General features: G+C 43.2%; 1 protein-coding gene across 2 annotated transcripts in view; it reads left to right on the forward strand.

Moving 5' to 3' along the window:
• Nucleotides 1–1,164: 1,164 nt before the first annotated feature.
• Nucleotides 1,165–20,305, forward strand: part of LOC118365169 (sodium channel protein type 4 subunit alpha B-like) — a 64,220-nt gene continuing 45,079 nt past the window's right edge. The window contains exons 1-4 of one of the 2 annotated variants that reach the window (XM_052490703.1): nucleotides 1,165–1,974; nucleotides 18,773–18,996; nucleotides 19,214–19,351; nucleotides 19,648–19,765. In XM_052490703.1, the coding sequence (XP_052346663.1) occupies nucleotides 18,865–18,996; nucleotides 19,214–19,351; nucleotides 19,648–19,765 (388 nt within the window). In that variant the 5' untranslated portion in view covers nucleotides 1,165–1,974; nucleotides 18,773–18,864. The remainder of the gene's footprint in view (nucleotides 1,975–18,772; nucleotides 18,997–19,213; nucleotides 19,352–19,647; nucleotides 19,766–20,305) is intronic. The other variant, XM_052490702.1, reaches the window with a different exon arrangement.

Here is a 20,305-nt window from a genome sequence, read left to right on the forward strand (position 1 = left end):
CAGAGAGAGAGAGATAGATAGAGAGAGAGAATTACATTAAAAGATAGTGAGATGCAGAAAACATTTGACCTTCAAAGACTTTTCAGTTGGAAGAGAAAACAAGATGAGGCACCCTGTTCTGATTCCATACATGGGTTATACATGTTATCCATGTGAAGGAATTCATCCAGTCCATTTACAATGCACCCTATTCTCTCATACTAATTGTCTCATTCCTGTTTTTATCCACGAGGAGAATGATAATGGGATGAATACTGGCACAGTACTGACACAGTACAGGTTAAGGGTAAATATGGACAGTCATGACCCATTACTAAATGGAACAAAAATGTGTCATTGACATTTATGTATCTGGACTGCTTTGTTTTATAAGGTCCATTGATGGTTTTGTTCTGTCTTGCTCTTGGGTGAGAAACTGGGTATGTTCTCACCCGAATGTTGGTAGATCATATTACTGAAGTTGTACTGACCAAGGGAATAGTTGTTGGTTATTGACAAACCAGAAGGATTTATGTAAGCCAAAGAACATATCCACAAATAGACTCCTTATAAATCAACTCTATCAAAATAAATATTGTGTTTAGATTTCTGGTTTAAGATTATTATGTCATAATTTTTGGATTGCTTGGTGATAATTGCTATGTTACAATGTGACTTTGTCTTGTCGCGAGATTAAATACTATCTGTTTGCACAGAAAAAGACTGCACCTTCAAACTACTCATTTACCATGCTAGCAATATGGAAAAACATGCTTGTGCAATAGACTAAAAAATATATATATTTAATTAATCAAGACTTTGATGACATTCTGAGTACATTTATAGAGCAACTTTATGTAAATTCATACAGTCATGTGTTTATGCACAATGTGACATGCCGTAATTGATATAATTAACTACAATTTAAGATGATTATTAAAAATGTGTGCTATACAAAACCTGGGAACTAAAGCTATCCTTCAGATTAATGACAGCCATCTGAAGCAAGTTCAGAGTGTAACGTTTTATTCATTTAGGCCTGGCTATGGCTCCCACTGTGTAACCAGCCAGGCAGACACACTTCACAACAAGACAGTCGTTCTTTCAGATAGCAACTACGGGGGAGATGCCTTTTACAAGTGCTCCCTCGTTTGAAGAGTTTTAGGCCTTACACCGTTCTCAAAGTTATATAAAGCCTTCTTAAAATTAATAACATTTTACGAAATCTCTATAATATTTGTGTAATGTAGGATTCAGTGATTGACTGCATGTGCTATTTTATATAGGTTGGAGTGCAGGTAGCCTATATGCACACATGTGTAGGTTATAATATTGCATTAACTCAAGTGCCAGGCACTCAAATTTCCCTTAAATTGTATAACACCATAAAAAAAATAAAAAAATAAAGAGCTTTAGAAAGACTACCACTTGAAAACTGGCATTGACAATCTATCTAGGCCACTCTAGAGGAAAAGCAGAACAGGCCAGTCAGAGTGGTAGGCAGCAGCATATTCCTCGCCTGTAGAGTTTTAATTTTTTTTTCAATTATATTTAAATGACGACCTCAGAAATGGATAGTCTTGAATGTTCTCTTGCATCCCACAACGTTTTGGAAGAGCGGGTTAAAATACTCCTCAAGTCATGACTGCATTACTATTTCACTATTCCTGTAGTAAATGTTGCTGTCATGTCCTCAATTGTATATAAAATTACAAAAATTAACGTTTCGTAGTGCATTAGCCTATCTTTACTCAAGCACGAGAAACGACCCGCGGTTAAAAAGTGTGAGAAGTTTGGACTAAGTGATGATCCTACCTGAACGAACTCTCGGGTTTCATTCAAGACACACCATGCGTCAGCAACAGCTGTCCTGCAGCGTGGACGGTCTCTGAGAAGGAGGAAAGGTTATCAGCGAAGGCTTGAAAGAAGACGTACCACCGGGTTACTTGGCTTTTGTGGGAATACATTTTTTGTTGTTGTTGTTGACAGGACAAGGTAAACCAGGTTGGGTAAACAAAAACACCGAGTTGTCCGTAATCTTTTAGCGCCGCTGTGGGGCACTTGAGCGGTTCGTTTGCGTTGGACTTTTTGAAGTCAGTCTGTCAGTTGGGGCTTTGAACTTCACATAATCTTCTTGCTATGTTTACAGTGTGGTGCGATCATGACAACATGGCCGGTGGCTTTACAAGATTGAATTTATTCCTGCCAAGTAAATAATTGAATCACTGACATCTTGGAAGTTATTTTTATAGCCTATCTATAGAAACAAGTGTAGTGCCTTGGCTATTGCCGGTTTCCTGCATAGCCAAGCCTACACCTGTCTCACCCAAGAAAGGCTACAGTCGATTAGTTTACTCGTCTTGTGATCCAGTTCTATGATATCATGATTTAAATTACTGACACATTGGTCATTTATATTCAACATGTATATTATTAAGCTTCCTAAAGACGTTAGGAGTCATCCACGGGTCATTACTTCCCCAGTGCTTCATAGCCTAACCATGTTGCTGCAGTTGCTGGTTAATTATGGGATATCGTGAACACAAGTTTATAAGCATGGGGTGAAACCATATTGGACTTTACGGAGTATAAGTTTGCTCTGTGATGTAATTTCATAGCCTTCTGATGTGTTTCATGGTATTTCAGCTGTCATCAGGAGGTCCTCCCAACACTGTTTTGTACACTGGATATATGGACATTTTTGGTCTGACCCCACTTGCGTGGATATCAACAAAGATTAAGACTATGATATATCCTTGATCGTGTTTTTTTTCTCTCAACATGCGTCATAGTTGACTGTGTTATCGAAAATACAACACAAGGTTCTCTCTTATAAGCCAAATGGCACAACGTTCAGAGGTTTTTGGATTTAGCCAAGCATTTCCAGCAATAGCCTACAATTGCTGGTAATTGCATGAACGAACCATCTTTCTCTGTCCGTTCCGTTAAGTCATCCGTCATTTGAGATTCTGTTGCAGTTTCTCTCATTTACCAGGAAGACAAATCTCCCTTTGGATGTAAACATACAGCAACACACACACACACACACACACACACACACACACACACACACACACACACACACATGGGGGACGTCTTAACTTGGATCAAAGTATCGATACCATAACACAAGTACTGTACTGGCTGCTGTGAGATGTGATTTGTAGAAATGGCATGCTCAGCAGGTTAACATGCCATGGACATAGCACGGCGTTTACGCAATATCCACTGCTGTGACACAGGGGACAACTGTGTATGTCCCTTACAGAAAATGAATTAGGCGTTTACTACTGGTATGTGTGTGAAAAGCATCTAGATTGGCGTCAGTGAATAACCAGAACGTTCCCTTTAACGTGAGGTAGAGCAGGCAATGGTGGAAACGTTGTCTGGCCAGCTGTGCTCAATGTAGAGTGCATCTTAACTTGCATATGGTGAGCGCGTACCGTTTGTTAGGTTTTCACCTTTGTTTTACAGAGTATGTCATAGATGATGGATGAGTGCATGCCACATTGTGATTCGGAACTTCCAGTATAGTATAGATCCCTCAAACTCAACTCTGGACCTCGAAGCCAGTTCCAACAAATTTTTGTCATTGTTCCCCTCTAATCAGGGACAGATTTAGACTTGGGACGCCAGGTGGGTGCAATTAATTATCAGCAGAAAACTAGCAGGCTCCGGGCCTCATAGGGTATACCCCTGGTATAGATCATCAAAATGGATTTAAAATGTCTACTTCCTTTTCAATCTCCTCTACTTGAATTCAATGACACATACATTTACATTTACATTTAAGTCATTTAGCAGACGCTCTTATCCAGAACTTACAAATTGGTGCATACACCTTATGACAACCAGTGGAACAGCCACTTGCATCTAAATCTTGTTGGGGGGGAGAAGGATTACCACCCTTACTTACCCTATCCTAGGTATTCCTTGAAGAGGTGGGGTTTCAGGTGTCTCCGGAAGGTGGTGATTGACTCCGCTGTCCTGGCGTCGTGAGGGAGTTTGTTCCACCATTGGGGGGCCAGAGCAGCGAACAGTTTTGACTGGGCTGAGCGGGAACTGTACCAACGCAGTGCCCTTGTTTGGGTGTAGGGCCTGATCAGAGCCTGGAGGTACTGAGGTGCCGTTCCCCTCACAGCTCCGTAGGCGAGCACCATGGTCTTGTAGCGGATGCGAGCTTCAACTGGAAGCCAGTGGAGAGAGCGGAGGAGCGGGGTGACGTGAGAGAACTTGGGAAGGTTGAACACCAGACGGGCTGCGGCGTTCTGGATGAGTTGTAGGGGTTTAATGGCACAGGCAGGGAGCCCAGCCAACAGCGAGTTGCAGTAATCAAGACGGGAGATGACAAGTGCCTGGATTAGGACCTGCGCCGCTTCCTGTGTGAGGCAGGGTGTACTCTGCGGATGTTGTAGAGCATGAACCTACAGGAACGGGACACCGCCTTGATGTTAGTTGAGAACGTCAGGGTGTTGTCCAGGATCACGCCAAGGTTCTTAGCGCTCTGGGAGGAGGACACAATGGAGTTGTCAACCGTGATGGCGAGATCATGGAACGGGCAGTCCTTCCCCGGGAGGAAGAGGAGCTCCGTCTTGCTGAGTTCAGCTTGAGGTGGTGATCCGTCATCCACACTGATATGTCTGCCAGACATGCAGAGATGTTCGCCACCTGGTCATCAGAAGGGGGAAAGGAGAAGATTAATTGTGTGTCGTCTGCATAGCAATGATAGGAGAGACCATGTGAGGTTATGACAGAGCCAAGTGACTTGGTGTATAGCGAGAATAAGAGAGGGCCTAGAACAGAGCCCTGGGGGACACCAGTGGTGAGAGCGCGTGGTGAGGAGACAGATTCTCGCCACGCCACCTGGTAGGAGCGACCTGTCAGGTAGCCCAGCGTGGCCGCGCCGGAGATGCCCAACTCGGAGAGGGTGGAGAGGAGGATCTGATGGTTCACAGTATCGAAGGCAGCCGATAGGTCTAGAAGGATGAGAGCAGAGGAGAGAGAGTTAGCTTTAGCAGTGCGGAATCAGAGAAGAGCAGTCTCAGTTGAATGACTAGTCTTGAAACCTGACTGATTTGGATCACACATCCCAGGCTGGGAGCCTCTATCAAAACAATCAAGGCCTTATCAAATTCACAGGTCAGGAGTCAAAGGACACAGCATAATCCCAATTTGTCACATGCGCGTTTCTTTCTGCAATGTGAAAGATGGAAGCAGAAGCTGAACATTAGAACACAGTGTCCGTCTTTAACGCCTCATCGTATTGCAGTAGGCAGCTAGCTGGGCTTTATTTGCGTAGGCGCTCCATCAGATTTATTATTATTTATTTTTTTATCTCAGACTGGAGGAGAAGGAGACATGTCTGTCTGTCTGTCTGTCTGTCTGTCTGTCTGTCTGTCTGTCTGTCTGTCTGTCTGTCTGTCTGTGTTCTCAGATTAGAAGGGAGAGGAGCGCACTAAAAGCACAGGACACTATCTCATCTCGCTGGAGGATCTCACTGTGTGTGTGTGTGTGGTTGGAGGGGAATTCCCTTTGATAATGATACCATTATATCCTGACAACCCTGTATCCAATCTCTGTCCATATCAGTGGTGCTATTTGCATCAGGGGAAATGCCTCTCAGCTGGCTTTGTTTGCCGGGCATTCTGTGGTTTGGTTTTGTGTTGCGGCCCACCGTGCTGCCGTGCTGGTGCATCGCATCGGTGTCAGAGGGAGGCACATATTAGACTGTGTTTGTGTGTTAGTGCTGTGCAGTACTTCTGTTACAGGCGAAAGATATGTGTGGGGGTTTGAGTGATTTTGACAGCAATGGCTTAGAGTGATAACAGCAAGTGAAATTGAGAGTGATTCTTTGCCAGTGCTACAGGTTAAAAGAGTTAGATGTGAAAGTTAAGCGTATGGGGCTAGAGTCTCTCTGTCTGTCTGTGTGTGTGTGTGTGCGTGTGCGTGTGTGTGTGTGTGTGTGTGTGCACGAGCGTGTGTGCATGCACGAGCGCGTGTGCATGCACGAGCGCGTGTGTGTCTGTCTGACAGAGTTATTCAAAGATGAAAACGCACAAAATGTCTGCGTGCGGTATGAGTGAGTATGACAGTGTCAGAAGTTGGTATGGGTGAGTAAGATCTTCTCAGAAGTCTCTGGTGTTTGGCGGGATGCCCCCACAAACAGGTACATGTGATGGAGAGGAGGAGGTGTTGAGGGGGTTGGGGGGGCCTAGAGGACACCTGCACCTGTCTCCCCCAGCTTGGCTCCTGTCTCACCTGCCCCTCTAGGCCCAGTTGTCTTATTTATAGAGATGATGGCTTAATTTCCAGCCACAAGGGGAGGGGGGTGAAGAGATGCTGCATATGTGTGTCTAAGCTTTGACCGCTGCTCCTCCAGCCCTCTATGCCAAACCATGCAAATCGGAGCCTCTGGCGTCCAAGACAGACGGAGGAGGCACGTCTCCGGGGGCCTTGCGCCGCTCCTCGATTGCCCTCATTAGACATGTACAGTAGATCAGGTTGTAACTCTTTTTCTGTATTATTAACTGTCAGCACTGTCCCCTCCGTTGAAGTCACATTGCTGGTGGAGAGGCCTTGGGCCTTGTCCTACGGCCTTGCCTCTTGTGTTGCGCCATCCTCCTGTTCGCCTTCCCTCCAGGGGACGATGTTGGCAAAAACACGTTGTTTTGTCATTTGGTGGCTTTCCTGTTGGTGGTCACTGACGGAGGCAAGAGGATCCTGTGGGGATCCATGGAGTTTTTGGTCAGTTTGTAAGGGAAAACAATTTGGCACTTGTGGAGTCGAGGAGGGCCAAGGGGGACTTTTTGTTGTGTGACAGTTAAAGAAGGCCATCTGACTTGTGCTGGTATGGGGTACTTGGGTTTTGGGGATAACCTGATGTGTTTCTAAGGTTCCTATAGCTGTTGGTCTCTGTTGTGGGATAGAGTAGAAAAATTACTTACGCAATTCGTGCTTTCATGGCAATCCAAACCAATACTGTGCTGGCTTGATTATATTTTCTTTCACATTGTCCTTTCCAGCATGGTTCCAGCAACTATGGTAGATGCATAACCAGGGTTGTGCAGTACAGCTTGGTTTGGCTCAGCTCAGTAGTGGGAACAGGGTGTGTCCCCTGGGTGGAGGATGAGGGTCAGAGGGGGTAACGGGAGAGGCAGGCAGGCGCCATGGAGAGTGGCAGATGCCTCATGTACACTTGGACCCAGAGTGTGTGAGAGTTTGTTAGGGAATCAGTTTTCTCTTCTGGTCAGCTCCCCATAGAAAAAGGGGAATCTGAGAATTGGTTTACCAACTGAAGACGAGGTCTAAACCTCACACTTACTGTACCTATTTATGCATGGCTCCTCCTTCAGCATAATGTGCACTACACACACATCATGGCTCTACTTTGCAAACTCAACCATGTGCTATTCTCGTTATTCTTTTTGATGTGTGTATGTTCTGTTTATGACTGTGATACCTGTTTGGGGGTTATGTTATTACACATTTTTACATGCGTCAGATTGGCTGGAAACAGGCTGGAAAGGCAAATGTGAAAAGATCATGTCTGAACCAGCACAGAACAGTTCAGGTATTACTATACAGTACAGTACAGAATTATTAAAGAGGCCAGAAGGGACTTAAAATCCCTGGTGGGCAAGGGCTTGGAGAACAGCACGCAGCTGCCTCAGTGTCCTCTGGCCTGAGTGTGCTGTAGCTGGTCGTTCAGCTACATCTAGTCTAGATGAACACATTCTGCTGGGTGAGGAGGCTGAGTGGGGTTGACTAGTGGGTGACAGGGCGTTGAAGAGAGGGACGAGAGGTATGAGATATGGCTCCCCATGAGAGCAGGAGAAAAGAAAGAGAAACTCACAGGCGGGGGGGGGATCAGGAAACGCCACCCCTGTGCTGTGTACCCTCTGGGGGGAGTACTGCCAGCCAGCCATGGGGACAGAGAGAAGGAACATAGTTCCCAGTGTTTGTGTCCTTTACAGCCTGGGCCGACACGACACGCTCCCCGGCATGGTGTGTGGCGTCCCTTATCGCAGCGATAAGTGTATTTCTGACATGTCGGTGACGAGTGGCCCCCTGTGAGATGACGGTCCTGCTGTATTTCATATCACGCGGTGGAACAACGGGGACGACATGATCTCATGGAGTTCACATGCGTTATCTGGCGTGGCGAGGGCTCGTGGGTCTGGAGTGGGTGCCATGAGATGACTTGGTGCTTGACAGTTAGGAAGGACAGACAAAAGCTAGGAGAGTGTCTTCTGCATTTGGTCCAATCAAACGTTAACAAAAGGTTTTCTTGGTATTAAAGGGGTAAAGGGGTCAGTTGCTGCTCCTGAGGAAAACATCAAACTTTTTCGGCTGGTGGATGATATTTCTGGACGTGGTTGAAGTTGACCCTGATTCCCGTGCCTCAGAAACATGGATATGTACCCAGTCCTTCCAAAGCGCCTCCCCCACTCTCCCCCACCCATGTCGCTCTTGCGTGTCAGCGCCGGCAGCCTTTAATGTCTACCAAATTATCTTTGCGCAGGAGCCAGAAGCCTAAAGCTGTGTAACTTAGTTTCCGGATAGGAATACCATCACTCTGCATTCCCTGGCTGGCTAGTGTAACACACATCGGGTCTCTGTATCCTCTCTTCCACCCGCTTCTATCCCTCTGGTATGTCTCTTGTCAGAATAGTCCTGTAGACCGCGGCATGTTGACATGCACAACGTATAGTGCACTTCCGTGCTTACTGCTTACCCCCATGCTTGAGATAAAGTTTATATAATAGCTTAGGCAAACTTCCGTGCTTAGCCCATGCTTGAGATGACGTTTAGGGTGTAGAATATCTTAAAGGGGTGATATTCAAATGACACATTTACGTACATTTTCTTAGGTTGAAAGTAGTATATAGGCCACATTGTATGCAGCTAGGGTTGCAAAGGGAGGGTATATTACTGGAAACCGTTGACGTTTACCAGTAAACTACCAACACTATTGCGTTATACAGCAAACGTGCCCACTTTGGTCTTGCCACATGTGCTCTAGCCAACAGCTCGCAGATACAGTGCGAGTAGGCTATGTACATTATGAGATTATTATGGATAAAAGCAATATTATTTTTATTTGTCAAATGGCAGCCAAGCGTCCATCGTCATGTCAGCAGAATAAGACCCTCGATATTTATTGGAAAGGAGCATTAAGCTCATCACTTTGCACATTCACCACCCTATGAAGCGCATCATTTCATCTGTATCCTAATAAACTGCATGGTTTCCCGAGCCGTAGTGGGAGGACCACACAACATATCATCGCGTGACTCTGATGGTTATTATATCAATATTTGCGTATAAAGGTGTTTCCACGCCATTTCTCGCGTAATACATTTTACCGACACAAAAAGATCCCACCATGTCGAACAAATTGTCAATCAGCATTTATAAAATTGTTTCTTCGGCACCGTCATGACTTTTTTCATGCGTCAGGTAATTCAATCGCATGAAATAGTTGGATGGAAAATTGGTTTCTGTAATCTTGAGTCTATTTGAGGGACTATATGGAGAGCATGCAAGTGTTTGGCTAACGGTGTAAACATCTCCCTTAATTTATTGTATTTTATTTAGTTAACCTTTATTTAACTAGGCAAGTCAGTTAAGAACAAATTCTTATTTACAATGACGACCAACCAAAAGGCAAAAGGCCTCCAGCGGGGACGGGGCCTGGCATTTAAAAAAAAAAAATATATATTTAAAAAAAATATATATATATATATATAGGACAAAACACTCCTCACAACAAGAGAGACACAACACTTCATACAAGCGCATCTCTAGACTACTGGGCTGACTCAAGCATAAATACCACCCTGTAGAACACAAAGTCTAAGCTCTCTGCAAGGTGCCTGTTCTTCCTGTTATAGCATATGCTGACGGCCCCAGATAACTGATGCTGAGTGGCAGAGACGTTTTTGCACTGTTTGTCTTATTGCCTGTTGCTCGGCTGTTACATACAGTATCAAATGTTGTGGTATCAAATAGTTCCCAGTTTGGATGACTTCAGTTTTGTCTACGGCCCCCCACCCCTCCCCCTTGCAGCCGCAAGTCACACATTGGGGCCCAGGGCTTTACAACTAAAGGGTAGTTACACATGTTAACAACTCCGTGAAGGAGGCCTCCTGACACAGAAAGGGCTCATAGGGCTCTGGTCAAAAGTAATACTATGTAGTAGGGGTTGGAACCAAAATTATATATATTTTTTGTTTCAATGTTCCGACCAGTAAAAATAAGTTCTGAACTGGTTCAAACTAAAAAAAAAGTTATGGTTTATATCGTTCCTCTCTGTTCCTTTTAAAACGTTTTCTTTGTTTTACATTTAGCTTGACATTGAATTACTTCGAGCAGCTTGCTATGGAGCTTGCGAGCTATAGATGTTTACATGCTGTGGAAAGACAAGTGCAGGGCGCAGATGCGGCTGAACTTTGGTGGGTGGGAAGAGAGCGAGAGAGGTTGGGAGGTGCAGGTAGCCTACACAATCACACATGCTGGAAAGGATTTTTCAGCTGGCAGGCAGACACTGGAATACATATCTGAGTGACAAGAGTGAGGGCTTTGCATAGGTGCATCGTTGCGGTTTTCGTGGGACTGGGAAAAAATTCACACGATTTACATCAGTACTGCTCGTTCTCAGATGAACAGACGGACAGACAGACAGACAGGCAGGTGGACAGACAGACCTCTGTATGAAAACGGAATTTGAATTATTTAAAGTTCTGGTTGGGTGCAGAGTGTGTGTTGTAGGCTCCATAGAATGACAGACAGAAAGGAAGAAGGACAGACAGCGGTAGACAGACAGACAGACAGACAGACAGACAGACAGACAGACAGACAGACAGACAGACAGACAGGCAGACAGACAGACAGACAGACAGAAAGAAAGAAAGACAGAATCAAACAGAGACAGACAGGGTGGCAAGCAGACAGACAGAACCACAGACCGATAGGACTCTTTTAGAAAGCATGTTTGATTTGATTATGTTAAATGTCTTGTTGCTGTGCTGGGTGCGTGCTGCAGACTTCACAGGAGTGAATGATCTGGAAGTGGCCTGTTTCATAGCAGTAGACCAGGACCAGAATGGAGCCTAATATTTGTGGGAAACCAGAGGCAGCCATCCATCTCTGCCAGGATAAACGCAAGACAAATTGGGAGCGACATGTTGGAAGGAGGAGGGGAGAGGAGGATAGAGGGGTTGTCACAGGCCAGGCACATGCATTAAGGAGGGAGGGGTTGGCATGTGTGTGTGTTGAAGGAAGCAGTCAAGTGCTAGGAGAGGGGCAGGGGTAAATGGGGGGTGGAGGGGGCTAGAACGTGTAAACAGAGTGGATAGGATTTTAACCCCATGCGAAATAGAATGTGGCAGAGTTCTGAGCTGTCAGAAAGCTCTGAGCCGGAATGCCAACGGCCTGTTTATCGGCACGATGTAAGGCAGGGAGGGAGCGGAGGGCTAGCGGGTGAGGAGCTAGGAATGAGCAGAGTCATCGCCGGTACTGTAACCCGACGCCTTACCATGATTGTCTGTAGCAGCTGGGCAGCCACCATGTAGAGAGGGGTACTGGTAGAAGAACCACGCTCCCCTGGAACCATTTACTTTCCTAGGCCAGCCATGATATGATCCAGGCAGGCCCACTCCATCCTCTAACGTGAGGTCCCTACATTGACCTCAGGGGTAAAAAATCATGCAAATCTGGATAGTCACTCACCCTCATCATGACAACATCCCAACCATTGGTGGTCGGTGCTGTTTCTATTACAGCATATTGGATGACTGTCATTCATATTCCATTCACCCAGCTCAATGCAACAACCTAGCCCACAAATGAAAGTTTACAACATACACTACCGGTCAAACATTTTAGAATGCCTACTCATTCAATGTTTTTTCTTTATTTTTACTATTTTAACATTGTAGAATAATAGTGAAGACATCAAAACTATGAAATAACACATGGAATCATGTAGTAGCCAAAAAAGTGTTAAACAAAACAAAATATGTTTTATATTTGAGATACTTCAAAAACAACCCTTTGCCTTGATGACAGCTTTGCACACTCTTGGCATTCTCTCAACCAGCTTCACCTGGAATGCTATTCCAACAGTCTTGAGGGATTGAGGAGGCCAGGTCATCTGATGCAGCACTCCATAACTATCATTCTTGGTCAAATAGCCCATACACAGCCTAGAGGTGTGTTTGGTTATTGTCCTGTTGAAAAACAAATGATGGTCCCACTAAGCCCAAACCAGATGGGATGGCGTATCACTGCAGAATGCTGTGGTAGCCATGCTGGTTAAGTTTAATTTGAATTCTAAAAAAATCACAGACTGTCACCAGCAAAGCACCCCCGCCCCATAACACCTCCTCCTCCATGCTTTACGGTGTGAAATAGACATGCTGAGATCATCCATTCACCCATACCGCGTCTCACAAAGACACAGCGGTTGGAACCAAAAATCTCCAATATGGACTCCAGACCAAATGACAAATTTACACAGGTCTAATGTCCATTGCTCATGTTTTTTATTCCAAGCAAGTCTCTTCTACTTATTGGTGTCCTTTAGTAGTGGTTTCTTTGCTGCAATTCGACCATGAAGGCATGATTTACACAGTCTCCTCTGAACAGTTGATGTTGAGATGTGTCTGTTACTTGAACTTTGTGAAGCATTTATTTGGGCTGCAATTTCTGTGGCTGGTAACTCTAATGAACTTATCCTCTGCAGCAGAGGTAATTCTGGGTCTTCCTTTCCTGTGGTGTTCCTCATGAGAACCAGTTTTATCATCTCGCTTGATGGTTCTTGCGACTACACTTGAAGAAACTTTCAAAGTTCTTGAAATGTTCCGTATTGACTGACCTTCATCTCTTAAAGTAATGATGGACTGTCGTTTCTCTTTGCTTAATTTAGCCTTTCTTGCCATAATATGGACTTGGTATTTTACCAAATAGGACTACCTTCTGTATCACCTCCACCTTGTCACAACACAACTAATTGGCTGAAACGCATTAAGAAGGAAAGAAAATCTACAAATGTACTTTTAAGAAGGCACACCTGTTAATTGAAATGCATTCCAGGTGAAGCTGGTTGAGAGAATGCCAAGTGTAAGCAAAGTTGTCATCAAGGCAAAGGCTAGCTATTTGAAGAACCTCAAATAAAAAATATATTTATATTTGTTTAGCACTTTTTTGGTTACTGCGTGATTCCATGTGTGTTATTTCATAGTTTTGAGGTCTTCACTATTATTCTACAATGTAGAAGAAAAACCTTTGAATGAGTAGGTGTTCTAAAACTTTTGACCGGTAGTGTATATATACTACGAAATATAGCTAGCTCTCTATCTCTCTCTCTCTTGCTTCACCTTAATTTTGGAAGAAATTAATTTGTTCAAAACTATTGTCCTTCTCTCTGTTTGAGTCAACTACTCACCACATGTTATGCATTGCAGTGCTAGCTAGCTTTATCTTATGCTGTCAGTACTAGACATTCTCTGATCCTTTGATTGGGTGGATAACGCGTCAGTTCATCCTGTAAAAGCTCTGATAGGTTGCTGGACGTCCTCCGGGAATGTTTTAATAATTACTGTGTAAGTCGATGGAAGGGGGGGGAGAACCACGAGCCTCTCTGTTGCAGAGGGACAGAATCTTATTATTGAGGTTTTCTGCAAAGACTTGGGGCTTTGGATTTAACCTCACACAATTGTTATCTTCCTAACATGCTTACTGGTAAATAGATTTGGGGAGATAATCAAATGATCAGTCTGTAGTCTAAAGATTATACATAAAACAACTATTAGAATAATGATGTAGAACAAGCTCATCATCCGTCATTATAGCTATGCAAACTGCATAAAATAATTAGTTGACTGATTTAACTCATCGAGGCAATCCCTCATGTCCAATAGTGTTGCAATTCTGATCTCTGATCCTCCTGTGATCCAAATCTGAGCTTGGCGCAGAGCAGGCTTTTACACTGAGCACAGCCCTTGTGTGGATAGAATCACGTACTTGTGAAGTCGATAGGAAGTATTAGGGACAGTCCAAGTAAGGACAAAATCACTGTCCTCGAGTTGTGGACAATATGGGACAGTCTGACAGCTCTGTAATTACTTCTCATACAGTCACCTCGAAGTGCTGCGATCGTGAACATGTAGTTTCCCTTGAACTAGATAATATTGAGATTTTATACACATTTTGTTGCCATGTCCAATAAGTCTTGCAGCTGCAATTAACATAAATAGTAATTGCAGTAATAAACATCAAAGACAACTTAACTAGCCATAATATAGGAAGTTTTCTGCAACAATTCACTCTTTACATTCCAGACTGTGTCTGTTCAGTGACTTGACTGTAACCCAGTGATCCACTGGCCTTGATTTCTCTAAGAACTACCCATCATGAAGTGGCTCCATTCAGTAGAACAATGTCCCTGTGCCCCCTGCTACGACACATCCACACGGCTAGAGAAGTCAGAATATGGGGGCGGGTGTGCAACTAGAATGTGAACTTTTTTTCCGACCTGTATGGGGCTGGAGGTGGAACTTTTGTCTTAATCCAGCAAAATGTCCAGCAGTCTAAAAAGGGGTTCCTTCAGAACCGGTCTATGTGTAAAGAAAGGCACAACCATAGAGTGAATGTATAGCGGAGGGCTCTGCAGTCATGCTGACCCGAAAGGTATCACTACTGGAAGCCTGGGAGAGGCACAAGACCTTTCTGAGGAAGAAAGCTAAAGACCTGAAAAGATGCCCTTGTGGATATTCACATTTAAGGAGGAGGGTGGTGATTGGGGTTCCACAGTCTCAATGTTAGGTTGCGAGTTAGAAGTTCTCTGTTTGTCCTTAAAGATGTGATGGTAGTCAGTGCTCGATTATCGCCATGGTTGGTACACTCAGAAAATAACTTTAATAAAATAAAACAATTCAATTGCCAATAATGTCCTAAATTGAATGGACCACATTGGTGGTTGTATGCAAGAGGAAATGGGTTTGATTGTCTCAGCCAAAGTCGACAGGTTTTGTTGTGCTAAGTAACATTTTATCTACATATATTCTATTGTGATGATTTTATCCTGGATTTTGTCAATATTTTGTGATGAGTACAGCAAAGCAGATATTCAACACATTATTTTACAATCTTTAACACATTATTTTACAATCTTTAACACATTATTTTACAATCTTTAACACATTATTTTACCATCTTTAACACATTATTTTACAATCTTTAACACATTATTTTACCATCTTTAACATTATTTTACAATCTTTAACACATTAGTTTACAATCTTTAACACATTATTTTACAATTATTGCAACTGGAAGTTTTGAGAAATGATATGATACACATTTGTATTTCCTTGATTAATCAACTGGAACATAACTTACATTTTTTGTTGTTGTTGTTCAGTAACCTAGCGTGACGTCTGTGTGTGTGCGTGCATCAGTGGAGATTTTAGCACGTACAGTTGAAGTCGGAAGTTTGGAGTCATTAAAACTAGTTTTTAAACCACTCCACAAATGTATTGTTTAACAAACTATAGTTTTGACAAGTCGGTTAGGACATCTACTTTCTGCATGACACAAGTCATTTTTTCCAACAATTGTTTACAGACAGATTATTTCACTTATAATTCAATGTATCACAATTCCAGTGGGTCAGAAATTCACATACACTAAGTTGACTGTGCCTTTAAACAGCTTGGAAAATTGCAGAAAATTATGTCATGGCTTTAGAAGCTTCTGATAGAATAATTGACATCCTTTGAGTCAATTGGAGCTGTAGCTGTGGATGTATTTCAAGGCCTACCTTCACAGTCAGTGCATCTTTGATTAACATCAACACTGCTCAGGAAGGAGACGCGTTCTTTCTTCTAGAGGTGAGTGTACTTTGGTGCGAAAAGTCAATCCCAGAACAACAACAACTGAGAAACTTATCCTTATTTTAGATTTGTGTTTTATCTTTAAAAACTAAACATAGTATGGCATATGTTTTTGGTTTTCTTAGACCTGGTAAAAAATGATTTTATGACTACTGCGAGTTGCAACAGAATACCATCCAGGATACCATGTTTGTCTTGTGAAGATGCTGGAGGAAACAGGTACAAACGTATCTATATTCACAGTAAAAACTAGTCCTATATTGACATAACCTGAAAGGCCTCTCGGCCAAGAAGAAGCCACTGATCCAAAAAAAGAGTAGACTGCGGTTTGCAACCGCACGTGGGGACAAAGATCGTACTTTTTTGAGAAATGTCCTCTGGTCTGATGAAACAAAAATATAACTGTTTGGCCATAATGAACATCTTTGTGTTTGGAGGAAAAAGGGGGAGGCTTGCAATCCGAAGAACACCATCTCAACTCTGAAGCATGATGGGGGTGGCAGCATCATGTTGTGGGGTTGCTTTGCTGCAGGAGGGACTAGTGCACAAAATAGGAAAAGTATGTGGATATATTGAAGCAACATCTCAAGACATCAGTCAAGAAGTTAAAGCTTGGTCACAAATGGGTCTTCCAAAGGGACAATGACTCCAAGCATACTTCCAAAGTTGTGGCAAAATGGTTTAAGGACAACAAAGTCAAGGTATTGGAGTGGCCATCACAAAGCCCTGACCTCAAACCCATTGAAACTGAAAAAGTGTGTGCGAGCAAGGAGGCCTACAAACCTGACTCAGTTACACCAGCTCTGTCAGGAGGAACTTACCTCCAACTTATTGTGGGAAGCTTGTGGAAGGCTACCCGAAACGTTTGACCCAAGTCAAACAATTTAAAAGCAATGCTACCAAATAGTAATTGAGTGTATTTAAACTTCTGACCCACTGGGAATGTGATGAAATAATTAATAGCTGAAATAAATAATTCTCTCTACTATTATTCTGACATTTCACATTCTTAAAATAAAGTGGTGATCCTAACTGAACCAAAGACTGAATTTTTACTAGGATTAAATGTCAGGAATTGTGACAAACTGAGTTTAAATGTATTTGGCTAAGGTGTATGTAAACTTCCGACTTCAACTGTAAATCTTGGTGGAGCAAATAATACAAATAAAAGTGGGATGCATGCCAGCAAAGCCACAACACAAGACTAATCAATACATTAATTGCACTATAACAGTGACAAACAATATCCACAAACTGCTAGGGCCTACATAAAGTCCCAACATCTCACTACTGCTACACCTGGCTATCAGCGTAGCCTTGTCTGGCAGCGAAACACTTCATTCAGCCACATTTACTGCCTTTAAAAAAAACATTGCAGATATGGCTGACTTGTTTAAACGAATGTGGTTTCTAATGACAATTGAGATGTACAAACTATGGCATAACGTGACGACAAGCGAATAAGAGGAAATCCGTCATTTCGATTAAGACATTCATTTGCGAACTAGGATGGACAATATATAACTATTTGTTTAGCACTTTTGAAATGTACAGCGACAGAATTCAGAACATGGGCTGTTCTTACAGTGTTCTCCCTGTACAAGTCAGAACCGTAGGATAAATAAAGGGGGCATATAAACAGACTATGAAAGCTCTTACAATATTCAATGATTACATTTCTCTAAAACAGGTTATAGGCTACATGTGCACCACCAAGTCAAAACAGTAGGCAAAATTAAAAGGTGAAAATAGACCAAATTATTAGGGTGAGGCACATGGGCTGCTAACAGCGTACTACACATACACCTAGCATTACTTTCTTGGCTACAGTATACATATCTCCCTTGTATATTACATCATTTATTCAGCAGCATACAATACATTTTTGGAGTCACCTTCTTGTGCTGTGCTCACTTGATCAGGAAGGTGACGCAGCGGTCCTTCGTGGGCAAATTTTGTCATCGAAGTCTATCATTCTCTGGATTTACGGTGGTTTCAAAACAACTGGGAACTCTGAAAAAACAAGGTCCAATCATGATGACGTCATTGATCTTCAGGTCGTAGCTCTAGAAAGATGCTAGATTTACAATTTCGAGTTGGATGACCGTTCAAAACGTATTTTCCCAGTCGGAGCTTCTTTATTCCTACAATGTGATTTTCTGGATTGTTTTCCCTCATTTTGTCTGTCATAGTTGAAGTGTATCTATGATGAAAATTACAGGCCTCTCTCATCTTTTTAAGTGGGAGAACTTGCACAATTGGTGGCTGACTAAATACTTTTATGCCCCACTGTATATATCTTCTACATTGTTTGCAAATTGATATTTGACACGGATGAATGCTAAAATAACATGCAAAACAGGCAAGCCCCCCCCCCCCCCATCCCAAAAGAATGTCTATATTTTTTGGGGGGGGAAACATTTGGCAAAAAATGTGGGACTCAAAGCCCGGCCTGCCCTGAATGACTGGTTACCGCTGGCATGCATGCCTGTGGAGCCACCAGCCACACTGCCTTGGTACGGTCAAAATAATATTATTTCGAAGTTGTCTTGTCATTGTAAAGGAGTTTCCGTTGACGAAAGGGAAGAGGATTCTGTAAAGTGGTTTCAAGGCTACGGATTGTTGTAAAAAGTGCAGATGAAGGCTTGGCTGCTCAAAAACACAGAAAAGGACCCACATGTCTGAGTTCATATTTCAGCTGAAGCTGCCACACAGTGTCCTCACCCAGTCTTTTCTCTTTGTACCTGTCCCTCTCCATGAAATACCCTAATGAAACAATATGCCAAAACATGTTTTAAATAATGCATTTTAAAGATATATTGTATATGTATTTTTTCAACTTCCATTTTCATGCCTAATATCTTTTCATCTTCCTGATCCATCCCTCCAACTCACAGCACACTAGTTAAATAAAGGTTACAATTAATAAAAAAAACACCTGCTGAGAGACCCCGGTGTGGTTGCATTTCTCGCCCAGCAGAATGCCAAGATGGTCGCCCTGCTCCCTCCCACAGGCACCGAAGTGTTTCGCCGCTTCACCCTTGAGTCGCTGGCGGAGATCGAGAGGCGGATGGCCGAGGAAGCAGAGGAGCAGGAGAGAAAAAAGGCCCTGAACATTGAGGTACATTTAACATTTCAGTCATTTTGCAGACACTTATCCAGATTCCAGAGTGACTTCACAATCAGTGGATTTAAGTGAGGTAATTCAAATGTCCATATATCACAGTCAAGCCATTGCAAGTTAAACTTGCCTTCAAAATAGCAGCTATCTGCAAAATCAGTGCTCGTAAGAAATGGTAAAGTGTTTGTAATCATGTTTTTTTCAAACCTTTCCGGAGGTGGCAGAGGAGGACCTGCCAAAGCCAGCCGTCGACCTGGAGGCCGGAAAGGCCCTGCCATTCATCTACGGAGACCCGCCACCTGAGCTGTTCAACACGCCTCTGGAGGAACTGGATCCTTTCTACAAATCACACAAAGTGAGCACTGCAGCCCATGTCCCTTAGTGGCCTGAGGGCTGAGTGTCCACATAACCAGACATCATCACAAAGTCATTTCCTTTACACTGAGCTCAAATCAGAGGTGGATTTACACATTCCAAATAATATTATTATATTGTTATTATTCGGAGGATAAATGCCCTCTGATTTACAACAATTACTACACACTCTATGTTGCTTATATCCTTGAGACAAACATCAATACATTCAATTAAAGTACAGATAACATTGGACTTCAAATATTTCTTCACTGATCTTTACTTCTTGTTTTTCAGACCTTTATTGTCATCACCAAAGGGAATACAATCTTCAGGTTCAATGCTGAGCCTGCCTGCTATATTCTAACACCCTTCAGTATTCTCAGGAGAGGATCCATCAAAATTCTCATACATTCATATCCTTTCCATATGAATATCTCACTGATCTACATTATACATAAATATAACTTAGAGTCTTGCTGAATGTTCAGAGTCCAAGAAATGTGCTACGGTGTGCGTGTGTGTGTGTGTGTGTGTGTGTGTGTGTGTGTGTGTGTGTGTGTGTGTGTGTGTGTGTGTGTGTGTGTGTGTGTGTGTGTGTGTGTGTGTGTGTGTGTGTGTGTGTGTGTGTGTGTGTGTGTGTGTGTGTGTGTGCAAAGGTGTGGAGAGTCAGAGCAGGTGGTTAGTCCAGTTCAGCAGTGTTCAGCAGTCTGATGTCCTGTAGATAGAAACTGTCTCTGAGCCTGTTGTTATCAGACCTCATGATCCGAAACCATTTGCCCGACAGTAAGGGAGTGAACAGCTCGAGGCTGGGGTGTGTGGGGTCCTTGATGATGCTGCTGACCTCTTCACCATTTTGAGTAGATGTCCTGGATGGGTGGGGGCACTGAGCCATCTTCACTACACACTGGAGGGCCTTGCAGTCATGGATGGAGCAATTCCTGTATCAGGCCTT

The sequence above is a fragment of the Oncorhynchus keta genome, chromosome 32 (genome assembly GCF_023373465.1).
Source record: "Oncorhynchus keta strain PuntledgeMale-10-30-2019 chromosome 32, Oket_V2, whole genome shotgun sequence".
Taxonomy (NCBI): Eukaryota; Metazoa; Chordata; class Actinopteri; order Salmoniformes; family Salmonidae; genus Oncorhynchus; species Oncorhynchus keta.